The following is a 24,529-nucleotide window of genomic DNA, read 5'->3' on the forward strand; positions in this document are numbered from 1 at the left end:
GTGGCAAAACATATTGAGGAAGAATGTGAAAAACTGTTTGCCATACTTGCTTAGCTCCTGCTTTGATTATCTGAAATACTTTGAGGCAACTCATCACTGATAACAAATGAACATTCAGAATGTATTTCACCTTGGGTTGTCTTTCTGGTAATACTGACAGCAAAAGATATTCCTTAAATTATAAAAAACAGTGCTGACCTGTGCTAGACCCACACAAATTGATTGAAATCAGGGCAAATGTTGACTTTATCAGACAAGTGGAAAATAAAGGAGGAAAAGTTATAAGGGTAGTGTTAGGACTTCCAGTAACCACTGCTTCCACAGTGCTAGGGGCACAGGTCCTCCCCAGGCAGCACCTCCGCTTATCTTTAAGTCCCAAACCCCACACAGCAGATGTGGGGAACTGAGGTCAAAGCTGCTGGTGGTGCACAGCAGATAGGAGGCATAAGCTTTTCATCACTGGCAACCCTGCACCTTGGGCCTGCTCACAACTTGTAATACATGGGGAGTGCCCCATCACATCACCCTATGGTTGCAGGGGCAGTCAACACCCACCATGGATATCTGGTTGTAGCCCAGATTTACTGTACTTATACTAGAGATACTACTGTATAGTACTGTATCTGTACCGTAACTGAGATAATTGATAACAGTATAACTGAAACCATGTTCTGGCGTATCTACAGGAATGTTTCTAGCTGCATGGATGTGTTCAGAAAATAGCAATAGAAGAGAATAGACCTAGATTTTAGAGGGGGCAAAGATGTAATGATAAATAGAATATTCTGCCAGTAGATCTTTAGTTTTCTAGAAACAACAGCAAAGCATATTTATAGGTCTGTTTCCTCAATACTTGTCTAAATAAGAAAGGACAATGGTTGTTAGCAACTCATTGCCCATCATAGAGGATGCTCTATCCAGCTGTCCACTAATGCTGTATCTAGCTTCTAGGTGAAGGAGGCTGCAGTATATGTTAATTGCAGGAATTCGCACAGGTTGGAGCCACTGATGATTTGGCTTCTGCAAGGATATCTTTGCAATTTTTATGTTGACTCAACTTCTGTTCAATAGTGAGGCATTATTAATACTGAGCTCCAAAGAGGTCCACCGTGAAGTATGGTGCTTTTTTCAGTTGAATATCTTTAGTTCTTCTGAATATTCCAAATTGATAGAAACTTTACTGTTTTTCAACAAAGTTCCTTGCTATGCATGGCAATGGGGAAAACCAAACACAGTTCACCTTGGACTATAAACCACTTCAATTAATTTATTTTTCTCCTTTGTTCCTTTCTGAAGAGGGATTAATAACAAGTTTTCATAGTCCTCATGTAAATCATAATATCTTCTGTATCTGTAGTAGGATATGGTTCGTGGTTTGAACATGTCCAAGAATTCTGGGAACATCATATGGATGCCAATGTACTTTTCCTCAAGTATGAAGATATGCACAAGGTAGGTTAGATTTAGCAAAGAGATATTTTGTTTACTTCAGCATCATAGCATTTAAAATATATGAAGTCAAAAATTTGGTTCTTGTGTCCATATTTGTGCTCCCCAATGTTTGATCTCATTTGTAAAGCACAGGCATCCAGTAGCTTCCATGGACTTCCAGCACTTTTGAAAACCCAGTAATGTACTCAGGAATCTGCCTGCATTCCAGAGGCACTTAACTACTGGCACAGAAGGGAGAGATGCGTAACTGCTGAGCACTTGCTACACTCAGCCTTGGGCATTCACTTAAAAGAAATCTCTTACTCTGTGTGCTATACCAATGAAAAAAAAAATATTTCTCATAAGTGTTTTGTCTTACATATTTGGCATTTATTCTGATTATCTGGGTGTCTGTGAACCAATCTTGAAAGCAATTAGGGATGAGAATTTGGCATAAGGTGAACATAATTCTTATAGTATGTTGGCTAATAAATCCACTTTATTGTGAATCAGAAATTTATTGAAAATACTATGTAAACTATGTAGATTTCCATTTCCCATTGCAATAATATACTTTTGAGAATTAATGATAATATTCAAAATGCAGATTTGACTAACAGTTGGCAAACTAATGCAAATGTAGGAAAAACCCAGCTCCTATGTCTAAACCTGCAGAAAGGCAAAACCAGGATAGAACTCAATAAGCTGGGTAAATTATAATTTGAATTTGAACTCAGTAAAGACGGGCAAATTATAATTTGAATTTATTTTTATTGTATTTCTGATAGAGTAGGATTCTAAAAGAGGGTGTAACATATCAGGAATAATTTTAAAAGTTTTGTAGCAATGATTTCAAAGCCGTCATTCTGAATAATAAAATATTCTTAACTGTCCACTGAAGGATGCTGCTGAAAGTTGAGAGCATCACAGTACCTTTCTTCTTCCTATTAAACATTGACATTTTTTTCTTGCCATCCCAGAAGAGTCTTATTCATATATTTCTGAGGGACCCTCTTCAGGGTTCTGGATACATAAATTAATGACTGCTCATTCTCAGAGACCCCATTCACCTCATCTTTTCCTTTCAATCTACATGAACACATTTCCAGAAGCTGACAGTGAAGGAGGAGCTGTTCTAACATTTGTAGTCATGTATTTTACCCAGACCAAAATGCAAATAATTCTTATTTGCCCCCCCAAATATGCTGGTATTCCAAAGTGATCTCTTAAGGGTGAGATGTTGTCTGAAATGGGAAGCATCACAATTACTTTGCAGTTCCCCGTTCTCTAATATCTGAAGAAGCAAGCTTGCTCTCCACCCATCTGTCTGCCTTCCCTGAATAAGTTGGAAGGTGTGGGTTTGTTTTCAGCAAATTTGAAAGGTGGTAAAAATTTCAGATACTGATGTTTCTGCAACTTAGGCATTTGTATTTTTCATCTTCAGCAGAATGCAACTCATTTTAAAATTAATGTCATTTAAAAAATAAATTCATTTAAAATATTGTAAAATAAACTCATTTTTAAACATTCTCTTACAGGATCTAGCAACAATGGTTGAGCAACTGGTGAGGTTCTTAGGAGTTTCTTACGACAAAGCACAGTTGGAGTCCATGGTGGAACACTGCCATCAACTCATTGATCAGTGCTGTAATGCAGAAGCACTTCCCGTTGGCAGGGGTATGTTTAAAACCCACAGTATAACTCTTATTGTGGAAGTTGCTGGAGGCAGCTGACAGACTAGTAACCTCCAGGATGTGTTAAGATGTTGGCAAAACACTGCTGTATAAATGATGGGAGGAAACTGTTAGTGCAATAGAATGTTAGTGGCTTGTTTGTTTTGAGATAAAGTTAAGTAGAAGTGACTAGAAAAGAATGGAAATATTCAAGATCAATGGTGCATAATTCAACGCCACCCAAACCTGCCTTGTAAAAGAAGAGGAGATGTCTTTGGCTTACTTCAACTGATTGAACTGATTTGGCTTACTTCAGCTATTCAGGCTGAGAAGACGCTTGGCTCCTTCGGACCTTTTGCATGTCAAAGCCCACAGAATTCATACAGTTCATCCTGGGCTGAGCTTGTGTGTTTCATTATATCAGACTTTCTAGAATAGCAGATAATACTAATTTGAAGGCATCAGATGACAAGAACCTGCAGTTTTCCATATGAGCTTTTTCTTTTCATTGCCTACTTCAGTTGTTTGAACCATGTACCATATTTCTAGCTTGAATTTGTCCAGGTTTGGCTTCTAGCTGTTTATTCTTGTAAGGCCTTTCTCTAGGAAACTAAAGGGCCTTTTGATGGGCTGAAACATCTGTCCTTTGAAAATGGCAAGAAAACCTATCCTTTCTCAGTCTTCTTTCTGATAAGCCTAACAGAATGAACTCAGTAAGCGTCCCTCAAATTATCTTCTGTAGGCTGCTTTACAGCACTTAACAGCTCTTTTTAAAAATGAAGGCATAAGAGCTAGATGGAGAATTCGTGTCAGCCTCACAAATACCTTATCCAGACATAAAATGACTTCAGAACTGGAATTTTCTCCCCCCCCCCACCTTGCTTTGTTTGCCCTTCCATGTCAGCAATTTTTGCTACAGCATCATATATGAAGCTTGTGTTTATCATGACCACAAAAGCCTTTTCAGAGAAACTGATTTACAGGTTATTATCCCTTACTATGGGAGCATGGTCTGAATATTTTGTTCTTAGGCTTCTGTGTGGGAGCCTTTTCCACACAACCTCTCAGCCATTCTTCTTGTTATCTGCAAATTTTATCAGCTATAATTTTATAATTATTTTCAGATCCCCGATAAAAATAACAAATATCATCAGACCTTCTTGATTACTAATCTTGAGTTAGCCAGTTGTTTATTCATTTAATATCCATTTTATTGGGATTATATAATTCTATTTAAAAAAACCCACTAAAATCAAGTGCCTTAGGAAAGTCTATTGTGTCTTTGCATTCACCTTTAATCAGTCAGACTGTAATCTTATCAACATTTAATCAGGTTTGTTTGAGAAGATCTTTTTCCCATGAAAGCAGGTTCACTGGTATTCATTACTACTGTTACATCTTTTTTGGCAGAGCCTTATGCCAATTTTCTCTTCCTTTGCCCAGATTATCATCAGAGTAACTGACCTGGGTAACTTGTATTGTTTGTACCTTGGCATAAACTTTTCAGAAGGTCAGTCTTTACAAAGAGCCATTGTTCAGACCTCCTTGTTGTTACTTGTGACTGTGCAAACCTAATATGGAAATGTTCTTAATACATTCTAGGAGGGGGCTGTACACTCTAGTTCTTAGAGTAAGAGCTGGAAACCAGACTCCTATGGGCCATTTTCTGTCATAACAGTGATGTGGCACCTCTTCTTGCCCCAGTTCACTTATGCTATGGTAAATGATGAGTTCTTGAAATAAATGCCTCAAGTTTACTGGCTTGAGGTAAAATTCCAGTGAAGACAATGACTTTGCAGTTTCATTGAAAGACCAAATATATTTCCTATAATTTCTGGAAAAGTCTTCATTGCCAAACATGCTGTGTTCTTCTGCTATTAAATATCTTGCTTTAAATTCCCATCCTTCCCTCCCCCTAGTTTTTCAAAGTAAAATTCGACATGTAACATAATGTGTGTGAAGACAACAGACCATCTCATTTTCAGTAGGATTTTACTGCAGGTTCCTAACTCTAATTATCAACTCAGTTCTCTGCTGTTAAGACAAGATCTCCAAATAACGAGTCTGGTAAGATATCCTGAGGGCTTGGATGAAGTGTGCTAGATTTTGCACTTACTAAAATAAGTGCAAGATTGTACAAACAACAGAGCTACATTTTCCTCAGTTCACTTGGATGAAGTTGCACCAAAACCAAAGTTTGTTCCTAAACTTTATGATTCTGAGATCTGTGGAGCAGTAGCACAGCTGCATGCTATGCACAGCCACCATCCTGCCTTCTTGCTCAGTGAAAATCAGAAAGGCGGTTGCAAAAGAAAGGTGAGATTGTCATACCAGAGAAACCCAAGAAAAGAGCAGAGCTGCTGGTGGGACCTTCCACAGGGCAGAAGGGGGAACTACTGTTTCTACTGGCCAGTTCATGTCCATCCAGATAAACAGGGTGATGCCCACTTTTGCTGCATGCACCATTCTGTAGCAGACCCCCAGTCAAGGATCAAGGGCCTCTTTTTACTATCTTCTAGAAATCTTTCCAAAGAGAAGACTCCAGTTTGTAATAGAGAAGGAGGGGAGCTACCGCAGTTAATTTAACATTTTGTCATTTGTTCATGGTATGCTTTTTTTTAAAAAAATCCTTATTTTGAATTTCTTTTGTTCACTGTCTCTGGCTTTTACAATATTTTGTTACTTCAGAATGCAGCTTCATTAACAGATGCTTTTTTCCTCTTCTGTTCATTTATGCGACAGAGAACTGTGGCAATAACATGATGGCTGTAATTTGTTTCAAATATTTTAATTTGTCATTAGTTGCATCTACTTTATTATTTTGCTTTATTTTAGTTCTTCATTTTTTTTTCTTTTAGCATATTTACTCTGAAGATAATCCTGAGCTGCTGTGAAAGCAGAACAATGATTAGATATGTTACTTATATTTGACTCATATCACATCATAATTTACACAGTTGCATGATTCAAATCATAAACCAGGTGGGTGACTTTTTGACAAGTTATCAATCCGTATGGTAAAAAAATGTTACAAATACTCCACTGCTTATGTCCTTTATAAAACTTGTCATCTGTCCTTAGGTATTGTTAGGGAGATTCAGAAAAAACATGCTTATCTTTTCCAAGCAAGGGAAGAAAATGTTTTATCATTACTGCAAGGGAAATACAGGTTTTTATGTTTCATGCTATACTTTATGCTAATATAGTTGCCAGAGCAAAACTGAAATCAGTATCAGATGTTTATGATTGCAAGAATTTTCTTAAAGGTCTGTTGGATACAGGAGAAATTTGACAAAAACTTTAAATCACACCTTTTCAGTCAGTGTCAAGTTCTTTTGATCTTTGGATCTTGAATACATGGTGGACACTATCATATCTTCAGGAGTTCTAGGAGAGTCCTGATTTCATAAAACGACCCTTGCCACACATACTACTTCATCGTGTTAATGTGTAATTTGTGGAGATTTCAGACAGTTTTGTCCTTGAACTCAATTATAGACTTGCTGCACAAAAGCAATGGTAATTAAATTAAATGGGTATTCTTCATATGCATCAAATGCATAATTAAGCTCCCTGCATGTAGTTTTGTTCTTGCTGTTATGATTAAACTCTGTAGTAGCATGGTCCCAATTCTCCTTTCATTTATTCCAGTTGCACAAGCCTGGATTTTATCTTTATTTATACTCAATATAAATGAGAAGAGAATTGGGCCTCTCAGTCTGGTTACTCCACGGGGCTGATTCACCAGCAAGTAACCCTGGCTGACTTTGGTTAGGTTAAATAAATTTAAACTGTAGTGAAACAGTGGTGAAGAAGGCTGCAGCATTTGACTAGTGACTTCAGCGCTGTCAGGCAATATTATTAGTTGGGTTCAGTAGAACATAAAAATTTTCCATACATGAAAACGTGTTCAGTGTCCATAGTGCAGCCTCCAAAATCTTCCTATTCCTTGTGCACGAAATTAAAATTTATATGGCACAAACTGGGTACATCATGGACGTTTTCTGTATATGTAATCTAGGCACTCACTCATACTTGACAAATTGCTTTTCTCCATTTTGAGAACCTTAAATTCATCTGTTGAACTTCTTATATTCACCTTTAAACATAATATAATAGAAATTAATGATCAATATTTTATATCAATAATCAAAATTCAGTAATCAGTTTAATACTCAATATCTGACATTCCTTTTGGATGTGTCTCCAACCAGTGTATGCTGAAGGTATATTAATCTTGAAATGTATACCTGTTGATGGCATTATTAAACAACCATAATTTGCATGGAAATCAGAAATCCCCAATTAAATTAATATCCAAAACAAAATCTGTATTTATTATTGCTGATTAAGGCTATAGAGCACAATCTCACAAAATTCTAAATTCTTCCTATATAATAATCATCCCATGCAGATGGTAAGGCGTATGGTACCTATTTTAAGACTTCACAAGGGTTGTAGCAGGGTGAATTGGGGAAGATACTAAATCAGCCTCAGGTCTCATTAAATTTCAATGAAAGTTAAGGCTTACTAGCATCTCACAGATGATACTTGGTACCCTGCGCAGTTAGACTAGAAATTTGGTGTCCTGTCATGTCAGCTGTCTAACCTGTGTTCCTTCTCTGTGTTTCAGGCCGAGTTGGGCTATGGAAAGACATCTTCACTGTTTCAATGAACGAGAAATTTGATTTAGTTTATAAACAGAAGATGGGAAAATGTGACCTCACATTTGATTTTTATTTATAAAAAATGCATGCATATGAAATCCAAATATAGCTAGAAGTGCTTTATGCATTCATTTATTACTTGCTGGACAAACTACTGTAGCTATTATGTGTAACAAGATTTAAAGAAAGGAGAACAATCTAAGTAAACCATAGCAAATGCAATTATCTTTGATCCTACACAGCTGTTTATCTTTTAGTATTTTAATCTTTTGTCCACATGCAAGAACTTCCTAGACAATACTAGAATACTCAGCTGTTATGGAATGTATTATATGCGTATAAGGTATGTATCATATATGCAACTAGAATGTACACCTTTTCAGCCCCACATTGATTATTTATGTGTTTTATAGAAGCTTTTCACTAAAACCTAAATAAATGTCCATAAACCAAATAAAAATTATTTCAGAGGGAAACAAGTAACAGGTCAAAACTGTATGCTAGAATGATCTCAGGGGTTAATTGTCACATTTATTTTTATAGCTGGTATATCAAGTACAAATAAATCCCATTCCAAAATAGTAACTGATCAAAGTGGGGTTCCCATTAAGTTCTGCACTCCTTTATCTGTATGACTTAAGAGTGGGTTCTGTGTACTGCCATACTCTGCAAGTCAGGCCTTGTTATGAAATATAGCTGTGATTGTCACTCCAGTCCAAAACCCACCCATGCTTTCATGGATAACAGCATGCAGCTGTTTTTGTGGTGGGTAAAGTTCAACTCCATGCAAAAGGTCAGCAAACAGGAGTCTTTCAAGGCTAGTCCATGCCCTTAAAATGCAACTTAAATGCGAGGCATCTAGTGCAGATGTCTCTCTTCGCAAATACAGTGTCTCTGACCCATATCAGTTTCCTGTGTAGATCTGAACTTCACCCAATGGGTACAGTAAGAGAAGGCAAGGTGCTGGGTATCCTCTAGTTCTACCAAAATCCTGAAAGTTAAGGGCACTCAGCACGGTTCACTGTTTGTACTATTGGATCCCATCACACCTACGTGGAAGATGGATGCATGTTCCAGTGTAAGCAGGCAGAGAAAACAGCAGCACTGAAGGAGAAGAGTTTAAAAATATGCCACCAGATGGGAGTATTGCACAAATATTCATGCAGAATACAGTCTCAAGAATTATTAGCCATGAACAGTCTGGATTATTATCAAGATTCAAGTTTATTTCTGTACCTTTATTATGTTCTATGACAGTTGCACAAACAGCCTGAAACAGGCTACTATCACAATAAAATTCTCCAGAATTATTTTATCATTGTTCCTTTACTTAATGACATCTATGTTTTTTAGGTTCTCAGCTGCAGGAGGCCCATTTTTGCTAGTCTGCTATTCTGTTGCACTAAAAGCCGTGAGGAAGGACTAGCATATATTTAGTGTTTTAGTTATGTTGGGAAACAAACTGTCAGTTCAGCAACTGGCAAGTGGTGTAGCATGATGTGGCTTGACAGCACTTTTCCTTGTATATTTGTGAGTGAAAATGCTTTCAGTGAAATTTTATTTCTATTTTTATATTTTTAGTACTGTATGAATATTAAGCACTACACGTTATACTTCTGTGCTTGCTTGCTTATTGAATAAAAGATGTGTTCCATGCATTGTGGTTTGCTCATTTCATAGACCTCTTATACAAACCACGTAGGCTTCCTACAAGCCACTGAGCCTCTCCTCTGCACACACCTCCTAACTTAAAACAGAAGGGCCAAAGAATGATGGTTGTCAGATCAACCCAACGATCCATCTGACCCAGTGATCTGTCTCTGATAATAGCTCGTAAAGAATGACTAGGCAAGAGTATAATAGAGAGCAAACCTATAGTGATAATGCCGGAGTATAGTCTCCCACCCAGAAGCTGTAGCTATGGGATTTTGTATCTTTGTGTTTAATAGCCCTTCACAGGGTTTTTTCTCCCCCCTCTTCCTGCTGGTATTGACAGCATCCCATGGCAATGAGTTCCTCATCTAAATACACACTGTATAAAAAGTGGGGTTTTTGTTTGTTTAGATCCTGCCACCAGACAGTGTATTTTGATGTCCCTTTTTTTCCCTTATGTAGATGATGGACAGGCACTATTCAATCCATTCAAGATTTTACAGAATATTATCTTATACCTCTTAGGCCATTTCATGCTGATGAATCCTTGTCTGTAGCAAATAGGAGATCAAAACCCACAAACTACAATGAGCAACAAGAAGAGGAGAGAGAAAGGATGTCTCCAGTGTCTTGCTACAGAGGAAGGCAAAATCTTCCAACAGTTCCTACTAGAGTTAGAGGAAAATTTCATTATCACCAAAACTCTGCTGTCTCGCTAAATCCTGAGGACATGAGCAATACATCCTTTCCAGCTGCCTAAAAGGCTTCTTGTATTTCTAAAGACACCAGTGAACGCTACTCCCATTACTAGGCACAGCTTACCTCCTGTGTTGCAAAAGAAAACAAACCCCTTGTCCCCAAAGCCATTGGGATCCGAAAAGCCATGTTTTTAACAGCCAGGTGTATACACATAGAATCACAGAATTGCTGAGGTTGGAAGGGACCTCTGGAGATCATCTAGTCCAACCCCCCTGCTCAAGCAGGGTCACCTAGAGCACATTGCACAGGATTGCATCCAGGCGCGTTTTGAATATCTCCAGAGAAGGAGACTCCACCACGTCTCTGGGCAACCTGTTCCAGTGCTCTGTCACCCTCACAGTGAAAAAGTTTTTCCTCCTGTTCAGATGGAAGTGTCTGTGTTTCAGTTTGTGCCCGTTGCCTCGTGTCCTGTCGCTCAGCACCACTGAAAAGAGTCTGGTCCCATCCTCTCGACACCCTCCCTTCAGATACTTGTACACGTTGATAAGATCTCCTCTCAGCCTTCTCTTCTCCAAGCTAAACAGGCCCAGCTCTCTCAGCCTTTCCTCATAAGAGAGATGCTCCAGTCCCCTAATCATCTTTGTAGCCCTTCGCTGGACTTGCTCCAGTAGTGCCACATCCCTCTTGTGCTGGGGAGCCCAGAACTGGACGCAGTACTCCAGGTGTGGCCTCACCAGGGCTGAGTAGAGGGGGAGAATCACCTCCCTCCACCTGCTGGCAACACTCTTCCTGATGCACCCCAGGAGACCATTGGCCTTCTTGGCCACAAGGGCACATTGCTGCCTCATGCTTAACTTGGTGTCCCCCCGCACTCCCAGGTCCTTCTCCGCAGAGCTGCTTTCCAGCAGGTCAACCCCCAACCTGTACTGGTGCATGGGGTTATTCCTCCCCAGGTGCTGATACCATATTTAGCCTGTGCAGAAGGCCAGCAGCCACCAAGACGGAAGGGGAAGAGCTAGTATAAGCAAAAAAAGCTTTTCCTTATTGTAGAGAATAATAGCCTCTGTGACAGATGTATGGTGCATCTACAGCTGTGCTGGAGCTCCTTGTTTTAGACAACATAGTTGCTGCATTCTAGGCGTCTGCTTTCTAGGACCAGCAAGAATGTCTTCAAGCTAGAGATATTCTTTCCTACCCTTTGCCTCTCTTGTCTTCTGTGGTACTAGGTAAAATTCATCCAAGAATCGAGAGCCCGGCCAAAGCCCATTCCCAGATAAGCCACACTGAGGTTCTTCCTTTAGGCCTCTGATCCTTGAAAGCATTTCAGTGTTTCTATTAAAATCGGTAGGTGGTAAGCTCCTTCATATTTTGACAATTTGAACCTTCAGGACCTACCCAAATGTGCTTGGTATGTATGTATGTCTGTGTCTCTCTCCATACAAACACACCCACCCCTATACATATACCTTGACATAGTCTCCCAAATTGTCCGTGAAGGGAATGCCTCATTGATAATGGATACGCTGCAAATGAAAAATATGAGAAAATTAGCAATATATTTTTTTCACCTCAGCATTCAAAGTTGGTATGTTCTACTGAGGTAACTGTTACAAAGTTAGAACAGCAAATGAAAGTCAGTTCTGGTCAGATTCATCATAGTTAAATTACATAGCTCAGAAACCATTTAATGATACGAATCTGCAAGATACAGGAGGAGGATTTGGATGGCTCCATTGCAGTGGTATTTCAGACCACCAATGGGCAACCCCATTTCCTATAAAGCACTGAATATCCTCCGCATTAGTTCAAACCATCCACGTACTAATACAACCTCACAGGATCAATCCATCACTAAGCAGGTGCATATTAAGCATTGCTCAAAAGGCCTCAGAGATAATTCTCAAGCTGTCAATTTTAAGGAGATAGAAGTCTCATTACAGCACAGAAACAGGTCCAAGGCCTGGGTCCTATTCCCCGTCATCACTGGGGGCTATCAGAGTCATCCTGAGGCCATTCAGAAGTAGTGCCAGGGGTTGGAGCAGCCCCAGGAAGCCCCAGGGCTGTGATGAGCGCTGCTGTGGCCCAGCTGAGGCTCATGCTCCAGGCTAACTACCTTTGCATGTCCAGACAGTGGGGTGCTTAAAATAGCAGCAGCAGTAAGTTGTTTGCCTCAGCCTAGGCCCTCTGAAGTGTTAACATGAGGAAGCTGAGTGGAAATTAATCTAGATAAGAGATTTTTACACTGTCTCTTATGTGAAAGGTTTAAGTGTCCATTGCATTTAGGTTTGGCAGTAAAGAGGAAAGACAAGAAAGCTAATGAGTAATCATTAAAGATTCTCAGCTCTTGTGTGTAAGCATAAAAACATGACATGGCAGCAACAGTTCTGACTATAATTATAAAGATTTATAGGCCTGAGTCACCATTATCATAAGCCATTCAGTCTTGCCTGGGTTATAAATAACTCCACTGAGTAGTTACAAGCAAAGGTTTAAGACGGAGGATTAAGTAACAGCATTTGCCTCTCCAGTCAGAGGAAGAAGGCTAAACAGAGATTCAGCAGCATCAAATAATATTAAAACAAATCAAAAACCAAATGACCACTGAAAAGGACAAAGAATGTAAATGAATATAAATAATTGCACTGTGCTCTTCTCAACCATGTGTGTGATCACTAAATAATCCATCTGATTTCTTTAGCCCAGGATCTGCAGACTGGTGTCCTCTAGTGTGTGAAACATAAAATGTATGCAGATGACTATTTCTGTTACCCGAGGTAGTGCAGAAGGCACAGATCAGGCAGAAATAATTGCAACCAATAATCCTGCTTCATTCTGTCAATGAAGAGGGAGCCTGCAAAAATAAACACCTTCATTTAAAACTCTCAGCTTTCAGTGTAATGGGGTTTAGACCTCAAGTGCTGAGTCCTACTCTAGTAAAAATAGCTGTTTTTTCTTCAGGGGGTGACAAGGAAGTCAACAATGCTAATTTCACTGTTTGTCCCAGTCCATCTGCATATAAATCATCCCTCAAAAAAATGGGAGAGCAATGGCAAGTTCTTCAGGCAGACTGGAACAAAGCCTCTTTCCAGATCTCAGGCTTGAATCTTTTCCTATAACATCCAGAGTCCTTCTGAAAACATTTGGGCTGTGTGGTCTTTAAAAATAATGCAAAAAAGTTCACAAAAACACATGGCTGTTTTCTGTACTTTGTGACCCTGACATGTGGGCACTATTGTCTCTTAGCAGGGTAGGACTCCCTGCCAGAAACAGTGTTTTCAGAGGCAGTGAAGTTGTTTATACCAACAGCAGAGACAAGAGGGGAGAAGCCTTTGTGTTCCCTGCTAATGCAGGAACCTAAATGACATTCCCTCATTAAACTGAGTTGCGCTAGTATCATTTTTCTGGACTGTGCTACTTCATCAATGAGGAAATTGTAAAGCCATGCAACAACTTTTGCTGGAGTTCTCACTGTGCGCAGCTGACAAGCTCTGGCAATGCATGCTAGAGTAGCTTTAAGAAGCTACCACCTCCAGCTGTCCACTCTGCCTCTCTGCTAGAAATGGCCACCATGGAGGAGGGACAGCAGAAGCAAATGTGTGCTGGCTCCTCAGCTGCTGTAATTTATAGCCTGACATATTAACTTAAACTGAAATGGATGGTGGTTTCAGATAACAGGCTGATTTGTGAACTGCAGTTGTGAGGAGCCAAAGCATGTCCTCCTGTGCTGCCCCTGCCTTGGAGGTGATAACTTTTAATGTCTCCCCAAATAATTGTCAGAGCTCTTCTGAAAGAGCTCTGCGGTCAGCCAAATACAATCTCTCCTCAGGAACAGCGAGTTTCACATAAGGATGGAATTTCACCTGTGAAAGATGGAGTGAATTAGCTAAAACCCACTTTTGGAAAGGTAGGCGGGAATGCTGCAGTAAGACATGCTGTGTGACAGCATGCAAGATGCAGAAAGAACAGCAGTGTAATGGCAGCTGACTACTCAGACTGATTCCAATCACCACCACTAATAGGCTGACTTGTCTGATATGTGTGGCACATGAGTGATATTCAAAGTAACTGCCACCCAGACATTAAATCCGCTGTCACCATCTCTGTCACATATTCAGCTTTTGCCAGCACTGAACATAAGATGACAATTTAATCCTCACATGGAGATAACAGTAACACAGCTGGTATAACAGCGTGCTAAGACTTCAGCCCTCACAGGTCTTACATCTGCTCTCTTACAGCTTTGGAAAAGAATCACCCATAAAATATGTGAGAACTAAGAACTCAGCGTGAGTGAACCAATTAGAACAAAATAAGAACTAAGAAAAAAGTTTAGATTTCAAGCTTCATAGGGAATATTATACTTTTGCCGATACATCACGCAAACACATGGCTGGTGCTTAATAAACATTCAGAAACTTATCACAGGTAGCAAAGATGATGATGCGTATTCCCTGCTCAAAGCCTGCACTTGCACCACTGCAGATTTTATCTCTTTCTAGGTTATTCATGTAACACTTACTTTCGCACCTTAGTTGTTTCTGGTGCTGCAAAACCTGAAGAAAGGCTGTTCTAACCCTACCGGCACAGGAAATCATGGCAACACTGTAAGAGACTTTCACTTCCTGGGATTCACAGCCCATTTACTCCATAGTTAGTAGGATTTAAACCCACAGAGGAAGATCCACAGTGGGTTTCAAGTTCAATTTCTTAACCACCCTGTGTCAGCCACTCACACTTAAGAGGCAGTCTCTCTTAACTGTCAGACCCTCTGGGACATGCTCATTGTTCATTCGTAAAAACAGGCAAGATTAGATACTAAAACTTATTTCTGAATTTGTTTTTATTACTAAAGATCTCACAGAAGCCCTGTGTATTCACCACTCTTCTAAATGTGACAGAAAAGATATATAAACAAAAGTATGATATAGGCCAAGTAGAGTTGTAAACACTAGGCTTTTAACATTGCAAGTGCAGATCGGATGGTCACTTTGTTTACTCAGTAGTCTGAAGCAATTTAAATGAAGCCTTTAAGATGAAGCATTTGTATAAAACTATTCATTTTTCTTATAGCAATGATAACTACCATTATGTTCCTGCAATCTTACCTACTTTTGCTCAAATTACATCATCTACAAGAATACTGCCATTGAATTCAAAGGAAGAACATATGAAACCTAAGTTAGATACACAAATATTTGTGGGATCAAAGCTTTAAACTGCCCTGCAGGGACTTAGTCTACAACAGGAACTACTGAAATACTAAGTTTGTTGATGAACTTTTGAAAATAGAAAGCACTATCCATTAATTGCTTACATGTGGCCACAGTGTCAGGACTCTGCAAGAGGCTGTATTTTTCCACAAACAATGGCTACAATGTAGTTTTCAACACATCTAATTCATTTTTTTAATAAAATACACCAAAGCTTAGGCGGGCCATGAAAATGGAGCTCTGTTTTCATGTCAGGCTGCCAAAATTGATGAACTCCTTTTGGAATTAACAAAAAGCGCTTGAGTGAAGCCGACAAACACCCTTCTGATACTTTGCATGGGTTGCCACCCCATGATAAACACATATGTACTACATTGAACCAAACCTTAGAGGGCCCAGCTTTGCGCTGAAATGACCGCCACCGCCGCACTGGCGGGAAACATTCCTCCTCGAGGCTTTTCCAGAAGTTTCCACGCCCGCCCGGGGGAGGAGGCGCGCACGCGCGAAGCGCGGCCCGGGCGGGCAGGCGGGTTCCCCGCCTCCTCCCGCGCCGCCGCGCGGCTCGACGCGGGACGGTTGCAGCCGCGGGGAGCGTCCGCGCCCAGCGCCCAGCGCCCCGCGGCGGCCCGTTACCGGCCCGTTAACAGCCCGCCGCGCGAGGTGGAGCCACAGCGCGGCTCGGCGGGGAGCCGGGCCCAATACGGGCCTGTCTTGCTGTTGCCATGCGAGCGGGGCCGCTTGTGGCCAATCAGGAGCGAGCGCCGCTGTTACTGCGGCAGCAGCGTCCCGGCAACAGGAGAGCTTCGGGGCAGCGCGAAAAGGGCCCGGCACCTGCCGGCCCGGCTGTTCCCCCCTCCCCCCCCCGGCTGCCGCCGCCGGCGGGCAGGTAATGGGGGGCCGCGGAGGGAAGGAGGGAGCCCGCCCGCCCGCCTCAGCTCGGTGTAGGGCCGTCGAGGAGAGCGGCGAGGCCGGCCCGGGCGCAGGGGCCGCTCGGGGTGCCCGCCGCGGCCGCTGTGGGCGGCGGTTGCTCGGCGGGGGGGTGGGGGAGGAACCGCGAGCCCGATCCCTGTCAGCGGTGGGGCTGCAGGGTAGGGCTGCGGGAAGGGCAGCGAGGCCTCCACTGTTTCATTCGACGGGAGTAAAGAAGTACATGATCCTGCTCTCAGGGGGAAGGCTATCTCTAATTCCCCCTGATTGGGAGGAAAACTTCTTATGTGGAAGTTATTCCCCAGTTCCATTTGTCCGAAGGGCTTCTTTCATTTTCCTCTGAAGTACCTGGAAGAGAGAAGTTGTACAGTCCAAGAGCTAGATGGGCCAATAGTCTGTTATTGTATCCCATCCTAGAGCCTGTCCTGAGAGCAAGAATGACCTGTTCGCATTGGTGAAGTACAGGGCGGTATAGGGGGAGGCCTGTGTGCTTTTGAATGACTTGAACTTCCCTTTTTCAAAATGTTGCAGGTTGGATTTAACTTTTCAGGAATGTCTGCTTTTGGAACACTAAGCTACATAGTCCCTGACCTCGTAATATGTAAAATTCTCTTAACCAAACAAAGTACGCATCCTGTAGGTTGTCTGTCTTTTGCATTGCTCATCAGAATTGAATTTTGGAGTGGAAATATTCATATTTGCTCAAGAACCATCACCGGCTGCACTGAGGAGGCTATCACCACTGACTACAAAACTAGAAGGTGCCAGGTCCTCTGCCTGATCAGTAGGAGGTATGTTTCCAGCTTTACTACCTTCTTTGATATACGCAGGCACAAATGAGAAGGTTAAGCCAATTGGATAACATTAGACCTTTTAAGGGGCAGAGCACTTGGAGGTGATTTGTCTGCATGAGTGATACATGTGCCAGAATCTGAAAAGCTCTGCCTTAGTGTGTCACGTAGGCTGAACCTACATGAGGGAGAAGATACAGTATTGGAGCAGCTGCTCATTCTTTCTAGAGAGGCTTTCATGTTTGTTTGCTACTGTTTTGCACTTCCCACAGAGCAAGTGCCACTACTGTTTTCCCTGGTTCACATGAGCCTGTACAAAATGAGGAGAAAACTTCTTTGTTCAACCTACAAGTAGGACAAACCCTGGCTCTGTATAGACCAGATTTCTAGAATCAACCTTCTCCCCTCAATGGAAAGAGAATAGGGAGGAGTAGCAACTGCAGACTGAGAATACATTAATTGAAGATTTTATAATTTCAATTAGGGAGATAGAAAAGTAAAGTAACACGAAGACACTATCTATACAAAGGATAGCCTATAATTTGCATACCAGAATCTGTCATATGGCTAAAAAGCACAGGAAAAGATGCCGTGTACCCCAGAGACAGGAAGCCCCAAGAACAGTTGGTAGGTGGGAGATAACAGTGACTCCCCAAGAAGTCTCTGCTTCACCCACCATTTGGATGCCAGAGTGACTTGCTGTAGAAGCCTCTGGGTAGCCCATTCCAGATCACCCAGCAGCTTGTACTCTAATGTGGCTCTGCTGCCAGTCATTTGATGTAACCCCATGGTGTGAACAACAAATTTGCTAAAACAATTAACTATTCACTCTTCATATGCATGGGAGAACTCATAACCTTAATTGTTCTCTTACAATTACAGAGACTAGGCACTCTTTCAAGGAGAGAGAAACAATTAAAGGTAAGGTTGCAGCTATCCTTTTCTTTTAAGATATATAAAACAGAGTATGTCAGACTTTTTTTAAAAAAAAAAAAAGGTAAAAGAAAATGAAGGTGAGACTTGTTATCTGCCTTGCCAAACACAATACAAAATACTGAAGCTTACAGAAATAAATAAAAAAAGCAAGGAAGTAGAGCTTCATTTATCCTTGTAAGAAAAGAAAAGGACATGGTCCTATGGTTTGTCTGAAACAGTTTGTCTGAAATAATGTTTCCTCATTATTCTATTAGTAAAAAACTGTCTTCTACTTTTCTATCCAAACGCCAGAAATATATTTATATCTATCTGTAAGACCCATCCATCTTATAACTATAGTCAAACATTGCTCAGATGCAGGATCTTCATGTATAGACACTTGGGGAGCTTTTATCACTTATTTTTTCCTCATTTCAATAATTTAAGGGCCAAATCCCTCAGTGGCTGTAAATACTGTAATTCTCTTGAAGATAGGAAAGCAAGCAGAGCTATTCTGATTTATGGTAGCTGAGGATCTTGCCCTAACACTAGTAGGAGTGTGCTTAAGAGGTCATAAATCAGATCTGCTGCTTATATCTGTATGCATCAGTGTGAATTCCATGTAACATATAAATCAGGAGCTATTTAGTGCAGCTGCATTATTCCTGATTCATGCATTGATATTTTGCTGGTGTAAAGGTGGTCTAAATGAGAAGAGAACCAAACTTTAAAATTGCTCTGTGTAGTAATCATTGACTTTCAGTACATGGACTCCTTATGACCGTAAGACTCTTCAGAAATAGCCCATGGACCTATGAAAAATAACTAAGAAGGGCAAGCCTATTGTCAGAAGACCGACATTGACTGGACATGGATGTATACTTCCACCAGAACATGTCCAGGAATCCAAAAAAACACCAATTGCATTTGGTTTCTGCAGGAGCCGTTTAGGGCTCCATCCAGATTTTGTGAAGTCAAAAGCAAGTTTTGCTAATGACTTCATTAACAGCAGGCTGTGCTTCTTTTTAACCATTTATTATTATTATTATTATTCTAGCCAAATTACCAAGTCACATAGCTGCTGCTGTCTTTGCTCTTTGAGTGGTCCTTTTGCTAAGAAATTAATTTAAACCCACAAGGATGTCTGGGAAAGCAGTAAATAGGCCAGAGTAGCGCTGAAGAGTCTGAATTTTTCTCTGGCTTGGGCATGATACAGATAGCTGGCGTAATCTGTTTATTGTCAAAACCCCAGTACCTGAGCTAGTGCTTGGTGATGCTCAGAAGGGAAATGGCAGAGCAGGCTTGCATTTGTTTGTTTCAAATACTCTTACTGTCTGCTCAGATTTGATAGGTTAGATCTTGGCAGCCAGAACCCTTTCATTTAGCATGGTAATTTGAGCTCTCTGGGCCTCTGGGAAATAGACCCTCCTTGTTTACAGTTTCCAGGCAGCCAAACTTGCATGGGTGCTATTACAAGTGTATCAGCCAAGTGATTGTAGTAATGATGACGCTTAGTCATGTATCAGATGAACAGGAAATAGTTGTTTTCCACCTGAATGGTGGAGAAAGAATGCTTGGAGGTTAATTTCTTTAAATGGATGGCTACAGAGTTAGGGCTTCTGCCAGGGGTTACTGCTGTAGATGGGCTATGCTAGTAAATTAAGTGTGCTTGTGACTGTTTCTTGGCACTGAGAAGAACTGGCATGGAATAGTCCGTGTCCAGACTGATAAATTTTCTCATTCTTTTATAAAACCCTCTTAAAAGGCTGGCTGCATGCACATTGCCCATTGGGAATGGTTTCTGGCCAAGTTAACTCCTGAAATGTGCCTAAGAAGCTGCTTGACCCAAGCTATGGTTTGGGTCAAAACCTAACCAGAGACTGTTCTAACAATTTGACTGTGCAGAGAATGAAGTTGCAGTGCCCAGGGACAGTACCCAGTACAGCTTAATTTGCTGCTTGTTAAGTAGTGGGTGTGGTCTGCTCAGATCTACTGAATTTGTTTGATAACATGAAAATAAGACTACTCAAGTTATCAGAAAGGGTTTGTTTGTTTTTCTTCCTAGGAGTAGTCCAAAGCACTGGGCTAAGCAATGGAAACTTCAGGCTTTTGAGGTGTGATGTATTGTTTGTTTTGGGGCTTGGGGTAGGGGAGGGAAGGCTCTTCTATCTCTGTGAAATGCTGTACAGTGCTGCATTTTTAATAGAGGGCTAATAAAGTCTTGCTCTTGTCCCACCATTTTTACTTAGTTGTGTTGGCTCTGCTTTATTTTTACTTTTCAATCTCCTTACACGGAATTTACTAAACCTCCTACATGGCTTTTGTTATTTGTATATAACATGCTGGATTTTCAAAATGCTCTAGAAATCACAGAGTTTCCTCCACTAACGTTTGCCTTTTGTACTGTGGTAACTGAATGGCAGGAGCTAGATGCAATTGATTGGCACATATCAGAGAGCGACAGAAATATTCTACTCTCTGTCATTCATTCTGAGGAGGAGCCAAATTTCTGGTTTCAAATTACATTTATAAAAAGGAAAACAGGGGCTCAGACTTTTAAAATATTTCCTCTGAAGTGTCAGATTGGGTTAACTACGTAAGTATCAATAGAATTACCCTGTGATGCAGTGCATAAGACTGAAACTATTTGAAAGTATTTGTATGACTAATGACCATAAAATAGTGTGTAAGAGACTGGGTGATAGCACCATCACCTAGATCCTCTTATTCTGTTAGCACTTAAGACATGTTCCAAAGGGGCAAAGACAAATGCCTCAGCATATCTGAATAAGCCATAGAGCAGCAGCTCCCAAACTTTTGAGTCACAGAGCAGTGTCAATTCTCAGAATTTCTAGCAAGAGTTCTTATAATGGTGTTTGTAATCCTAAGTGCTATTCAAGTTGTGTGGGTGCACGGAGCAGATGCAGACCACTTAATGTTGCTTAGTGGGTCACCACTGAGCCGTACTTAGGAAACCATTGTGTATGCCATGCAATACTGTCTCTGTCCAATTATTTTCCCTGCTAGCTTTTCTGTTTATACTTACTGTGTAGTTTGCCTCAGATTTCCTGGTGAGGAAAATTACTAATAGCTCTTCATGAAACAGAGTAATTAGTGTAATGAGCTGCTGTCTGGTACAGGCATTTTTCTCCTGCAAAAGTCTGTAATAAACATCTAAGCAACTTAACTGTTTAGTTAAAATAGCAGGTTTTTTAAACTAAAATGTTGCATTTTTTTAATGTCCATAACCTTCAAGATAATAGCCAAAAACCCTTTGACAGATAATTCTCTGTTATTTGGTAAATGAGTTAGTCTATTAATGTCTCTTACTCTAAACTGTGTATTTGAAAGCACCAACATAGCAGATAGTTCTAGCTGACTAGCAGTGACCAGATGAAAGGAGTCCAACGTTTCTGTGGCTGTGCTGGATACTGTCACAGACAAAATTTTTATCAGCAAATTAGGCTTCATGTCAAGAAATCAGTTTTTCTCTCTTGTTGCTGTTGCCAGCCACACTGCTTCTTTTTGTGTCCTATATTTTAATATACTCTCATAATTCTGTTTTAAATCCAGGGGAGACCATGGCCAGAGTGGCAAATGCGGAAGACTTAAGTGCCTTACGTCTCTCCTCTCAAGGAATCACATTTGCCCCACGACCTCAGTCTAAACAAAGCAGAGTATCGTTGTGTGGCAGCAGGCAGAATTCAATTAAATCAAGTGTGGGTTTGTACTGAGATCTAAGTTTTCATAGCCTTGGGACTTTAAATCAAAATCCTTCAATTGTTGAGAGGACAAGCTCTGCCTAGCTTGCAGGTGGTGTTGCCCCCTCAATCCTTTCTGTCCTATTATTTGCTTTGGGGTCAGTGGTGCCTTTAAGCATAGCAAGTTGCCGTGGCCAAGGATCCTTTGTGCCATGTAGGGTTGTCTGAGGCATGTTTTGTGAAGTGCTTTGGGAGAAGGTACACCGCATTCCCTGGATCCTTTGGACACCAACAAAATCAATCTTGCTCTATTTATGGAGAGAGGGTGGAGGAGGGAGCAGTGGCCCTTCTCACCTGACTCCTCTTCCTCCTGCTTGCATACTGGTAGGGAAACGGGGTCTTTACTTTCTTCCCTTCTCTGCAGTCCATTGGATTGTGAGAGAGAGATTCCTACTTTGGACCTCTGTCTCACTCATATTCTTAAATCACTACAAGATAACTGTTGCCAATTATTACACATTATTAGACTCGATATACATCTTATCCTTTAGGAAATCATTTGAAATGGCTAAACACCACAGAAAGCTCATTTTTTTGGAGCAGTAAGATTTATAGTTTGTTCCAATCAAGTATGAATTTGCTGCTAATCCCAAAGTGGACATTTCTCTTGCAAGTGATTTTAAATTATTATCATGCAAGGCTTCCTCCATCACAGTTCATGTCACTTTTTCTTCTCTTTTTGCCATGTAGTTTTAGATTTAGGGTCAGATTCATTTTAGGAGTAAGCTGTGACAGCGCTATTGATTTCACCGAAGCTGTATTCAGCTGTGAATTTGAATGCATTCTTTTGTCAGAATGGCTCAGAGTTAAAATGAGATGTACAAGGCATCCATGATTGTATGTTTTCTTTGTAAGAAAGGGATGAGCACAAGAAAAAAGTTGGCTCCTGTAAAACTGCAACAAAGCTGTAAATAACAAAAAGCCACATTTTGCCATCTTCCTTCTTGTAAACAAAGCTTCCTCTGAAGGCAACTACATTTTGTTTGAGAGCAGATCCTAGACTAAAGTATGGAAAAAATGTAAATGCATATGAACTAGCCTCTGTGTTCAGATTCATGTATAAAACCCCCATTGATTCAAGTGGTAGGTAATTAAATGCTCATAGCTGTGGCTGAACCTGTCTCATTAATAATCCAAAAGAAACATCAGGCCAAATCTTTTGGTCCTTGTTTAATTCTTATTCAGGTCTAATGAGAGCCAGAGGTGTTTGAAGTAATAGAAGGCATCCCTGTACGCTACATTGCACTGTCAAGTAGTTTCACTCTCTTCATTGCCAGGCATGGTTTTAGGAGGAGGGGGCTGACATGCTCTAAAAGACTTAGGAGTGGTAGACTCCACATGCAGACAATGAATGGTGACCCCACTGGTAGATGATATCTCTACCCAAGGCTCAATAACTGAATAAAGTCTCTAACTTTTACAAGGTGAAGAGATCCTATCTGTAGTCTGAAATGGGAGGGCTATTGTCAAAGAATGTGCCTATGTACTGTGACTTTATTTGTTGTTTTTTTAACTTTGAACACGTAACTGCATATTTCAAGTTCCTGTTTTGGCTATAGTATCAGAAAAAGATGTGGGTATCTTATTAAAATACTTACAATTGTTTTCATTTATTGCTTTCAAATCAGTGGACAAAAAATAACTGATTTGCTTGTATATCTCTGGAGATAAACTGGTTTATACTGAAATCTCAGAAAAATATGTGACTTCGCCAGGCTTAGGAGTGTGTGATGACTGCCTAATATATTTTACAGCTGCATCTGTGAGCTCTGTCCCAGATCCCACATTGTTCTCCCAGGACATTGGGCAGATCTTACTTCAAAAGACAGCTGAAAAAGAAGATGAACTGAAAAAAGCATTTCAGACTCTTGATGTTGGTCAGACCCTGACAGTCACAAAGGGTGAATTCAGGAGAGTGATTGAAACTTTTCTTTTCCCTCTAACACAAGCCGAATTTGATGCTATGCTGGCAGAGGTATGCTATGTCATTGCTGTTTATAATCATTTAGAGGCTGTTCTTATTGATGTCAAGAACAAAATTTCCACAGGTTTCAATGGGAGCAAGTTCCAAACCAGTGTTATGAAAGAGATGCTAGACACAATCACATCTTTATGTGAGTAGTTCAAATGAAAGCAGTAGAAAAGTTGCAAAAAAAAAAAAAAAAAAAAAAAGTGAGCTGGATTTGGCCATTGGTATTTTAAGAGGATTCTGTCTGTGTGGCTTGTCTCACTAGTTGAAAGAGTTGCAATTTACTAGTAGAATCGGTGATTAAAAAACAAAACAAAACAAACCTTGCAGCTTAAACTAATATACCTGCAGTGTTACCAATGTGGGTAGATTAGATTGTAAACTATGAATCAGAGACCAGGTGCTTTTTGCCTGTACTGGGAGTTTCTTGGCTAACTTCTGGTATTTGCCACTTTATAGTCAGAGTGGACTTTAAGGAACACAGGGTGTTCACATGATACTGTGACTGACACTTATCCAAAGCAGGGGAGGATTCTGAAGCACAGTCTGCACCAGCGTTATTGTGTAATTAAAGTTCTGTTCGGAAAGTGTAAGAGATGTTAAGGTTTATATCCTTTTCTAATAAGTTTGATTGTTGACTCTTGTTTAATGTGGGTGAGCTGGGCTACTATAGTTGCATTTTAAACTAATTGGTCTGTAAAAGGCTAACTCCATTTTAGCTGAGAGTGATGTTAAATTCCTTGCTAATACTAAATCATTAATATGGGGACACATATACACCTAAAACACATTAAATATTCTTTTTGAATAACAGAAGAATGTGTTGCAGACAC

The 24,529-nt window shown here is 40.5% G+C and overlaps 1 protein-coding gene and 1 long non-coding RNA gene across 4 annotated transcripts in view; both read left to right on the top strand.

Moving 5' to 3' along the window:
* SULT4A1 (sulfotransferase family 4A member 1) overlaps positions 1–9,427 on the top strand; it is a 30,837-nt gene extending 21,410 nt beyond the window's left edge. The window contains exons 5-8 of one of the 2 annotated variants that reach the window (XR_010883187.1): positions 1,358–1,452; positions 2,970–3,108; positions 5,963–6,086; positions 7,738–7,818. Coding sequence is in view for 1 of the 2 variants with exons in the window: in XM_067289849.1 (XP_067145950.1) it covers positions 1,358–1,452; positions 2,970–3,108; positions 7,738–7,850 (347 nt within the window). In the remaining variant the exon portion in view is untranslated. Of the gene's footprint in view, positions 1–1,357; positions 1,453–2,969; positions 3,109–5,962; positions 6,087–7,737 lie in introns of both variants that reach the window. The other variant, XM_067289849.1, reaches the window with a different exon arrangement.
* Positions 9,428–16,122: 6,695 nt separating this feature from the next.
* Positions 16,123–23,697, top strand: LOC106488957 (uncharacterized). 2 transcript variants are annotated; one of them, XR_010885696.1, is made up of 4 exons: positions 16,123–16,219; positions 16,929–17,051; positions 17,934–17,972; positions 23,482–23,697. It is a non-coding gene; the product is annotated as an uncharacterized lncRNA (long non-coding RNA). The 2 variants fall into 2 exon arrangements; XR_010885695.1 differs by lacking the exon at positions 23,482–23,697 and adding an exon at positions 20,032–20,070.
* The last annotated feature ends 832 nt before the right edge of the window (positions 23,698–24,529 follow it).

Source organism: Apteryx mantelli, chromosome 1 (assembly GCF_036417845.1).
Source record: "Apteryx mantelli isolate bAptMan1 chromosome 1, bAptMan1.hap1, whole genome shotgun sequence".
Taxonomy (NCBI): Eukaryota; Metazoa; Chordata; class Aves; order Apterygiformes; family Apterygidae; genus Apteryx; species Apteryx mantelli.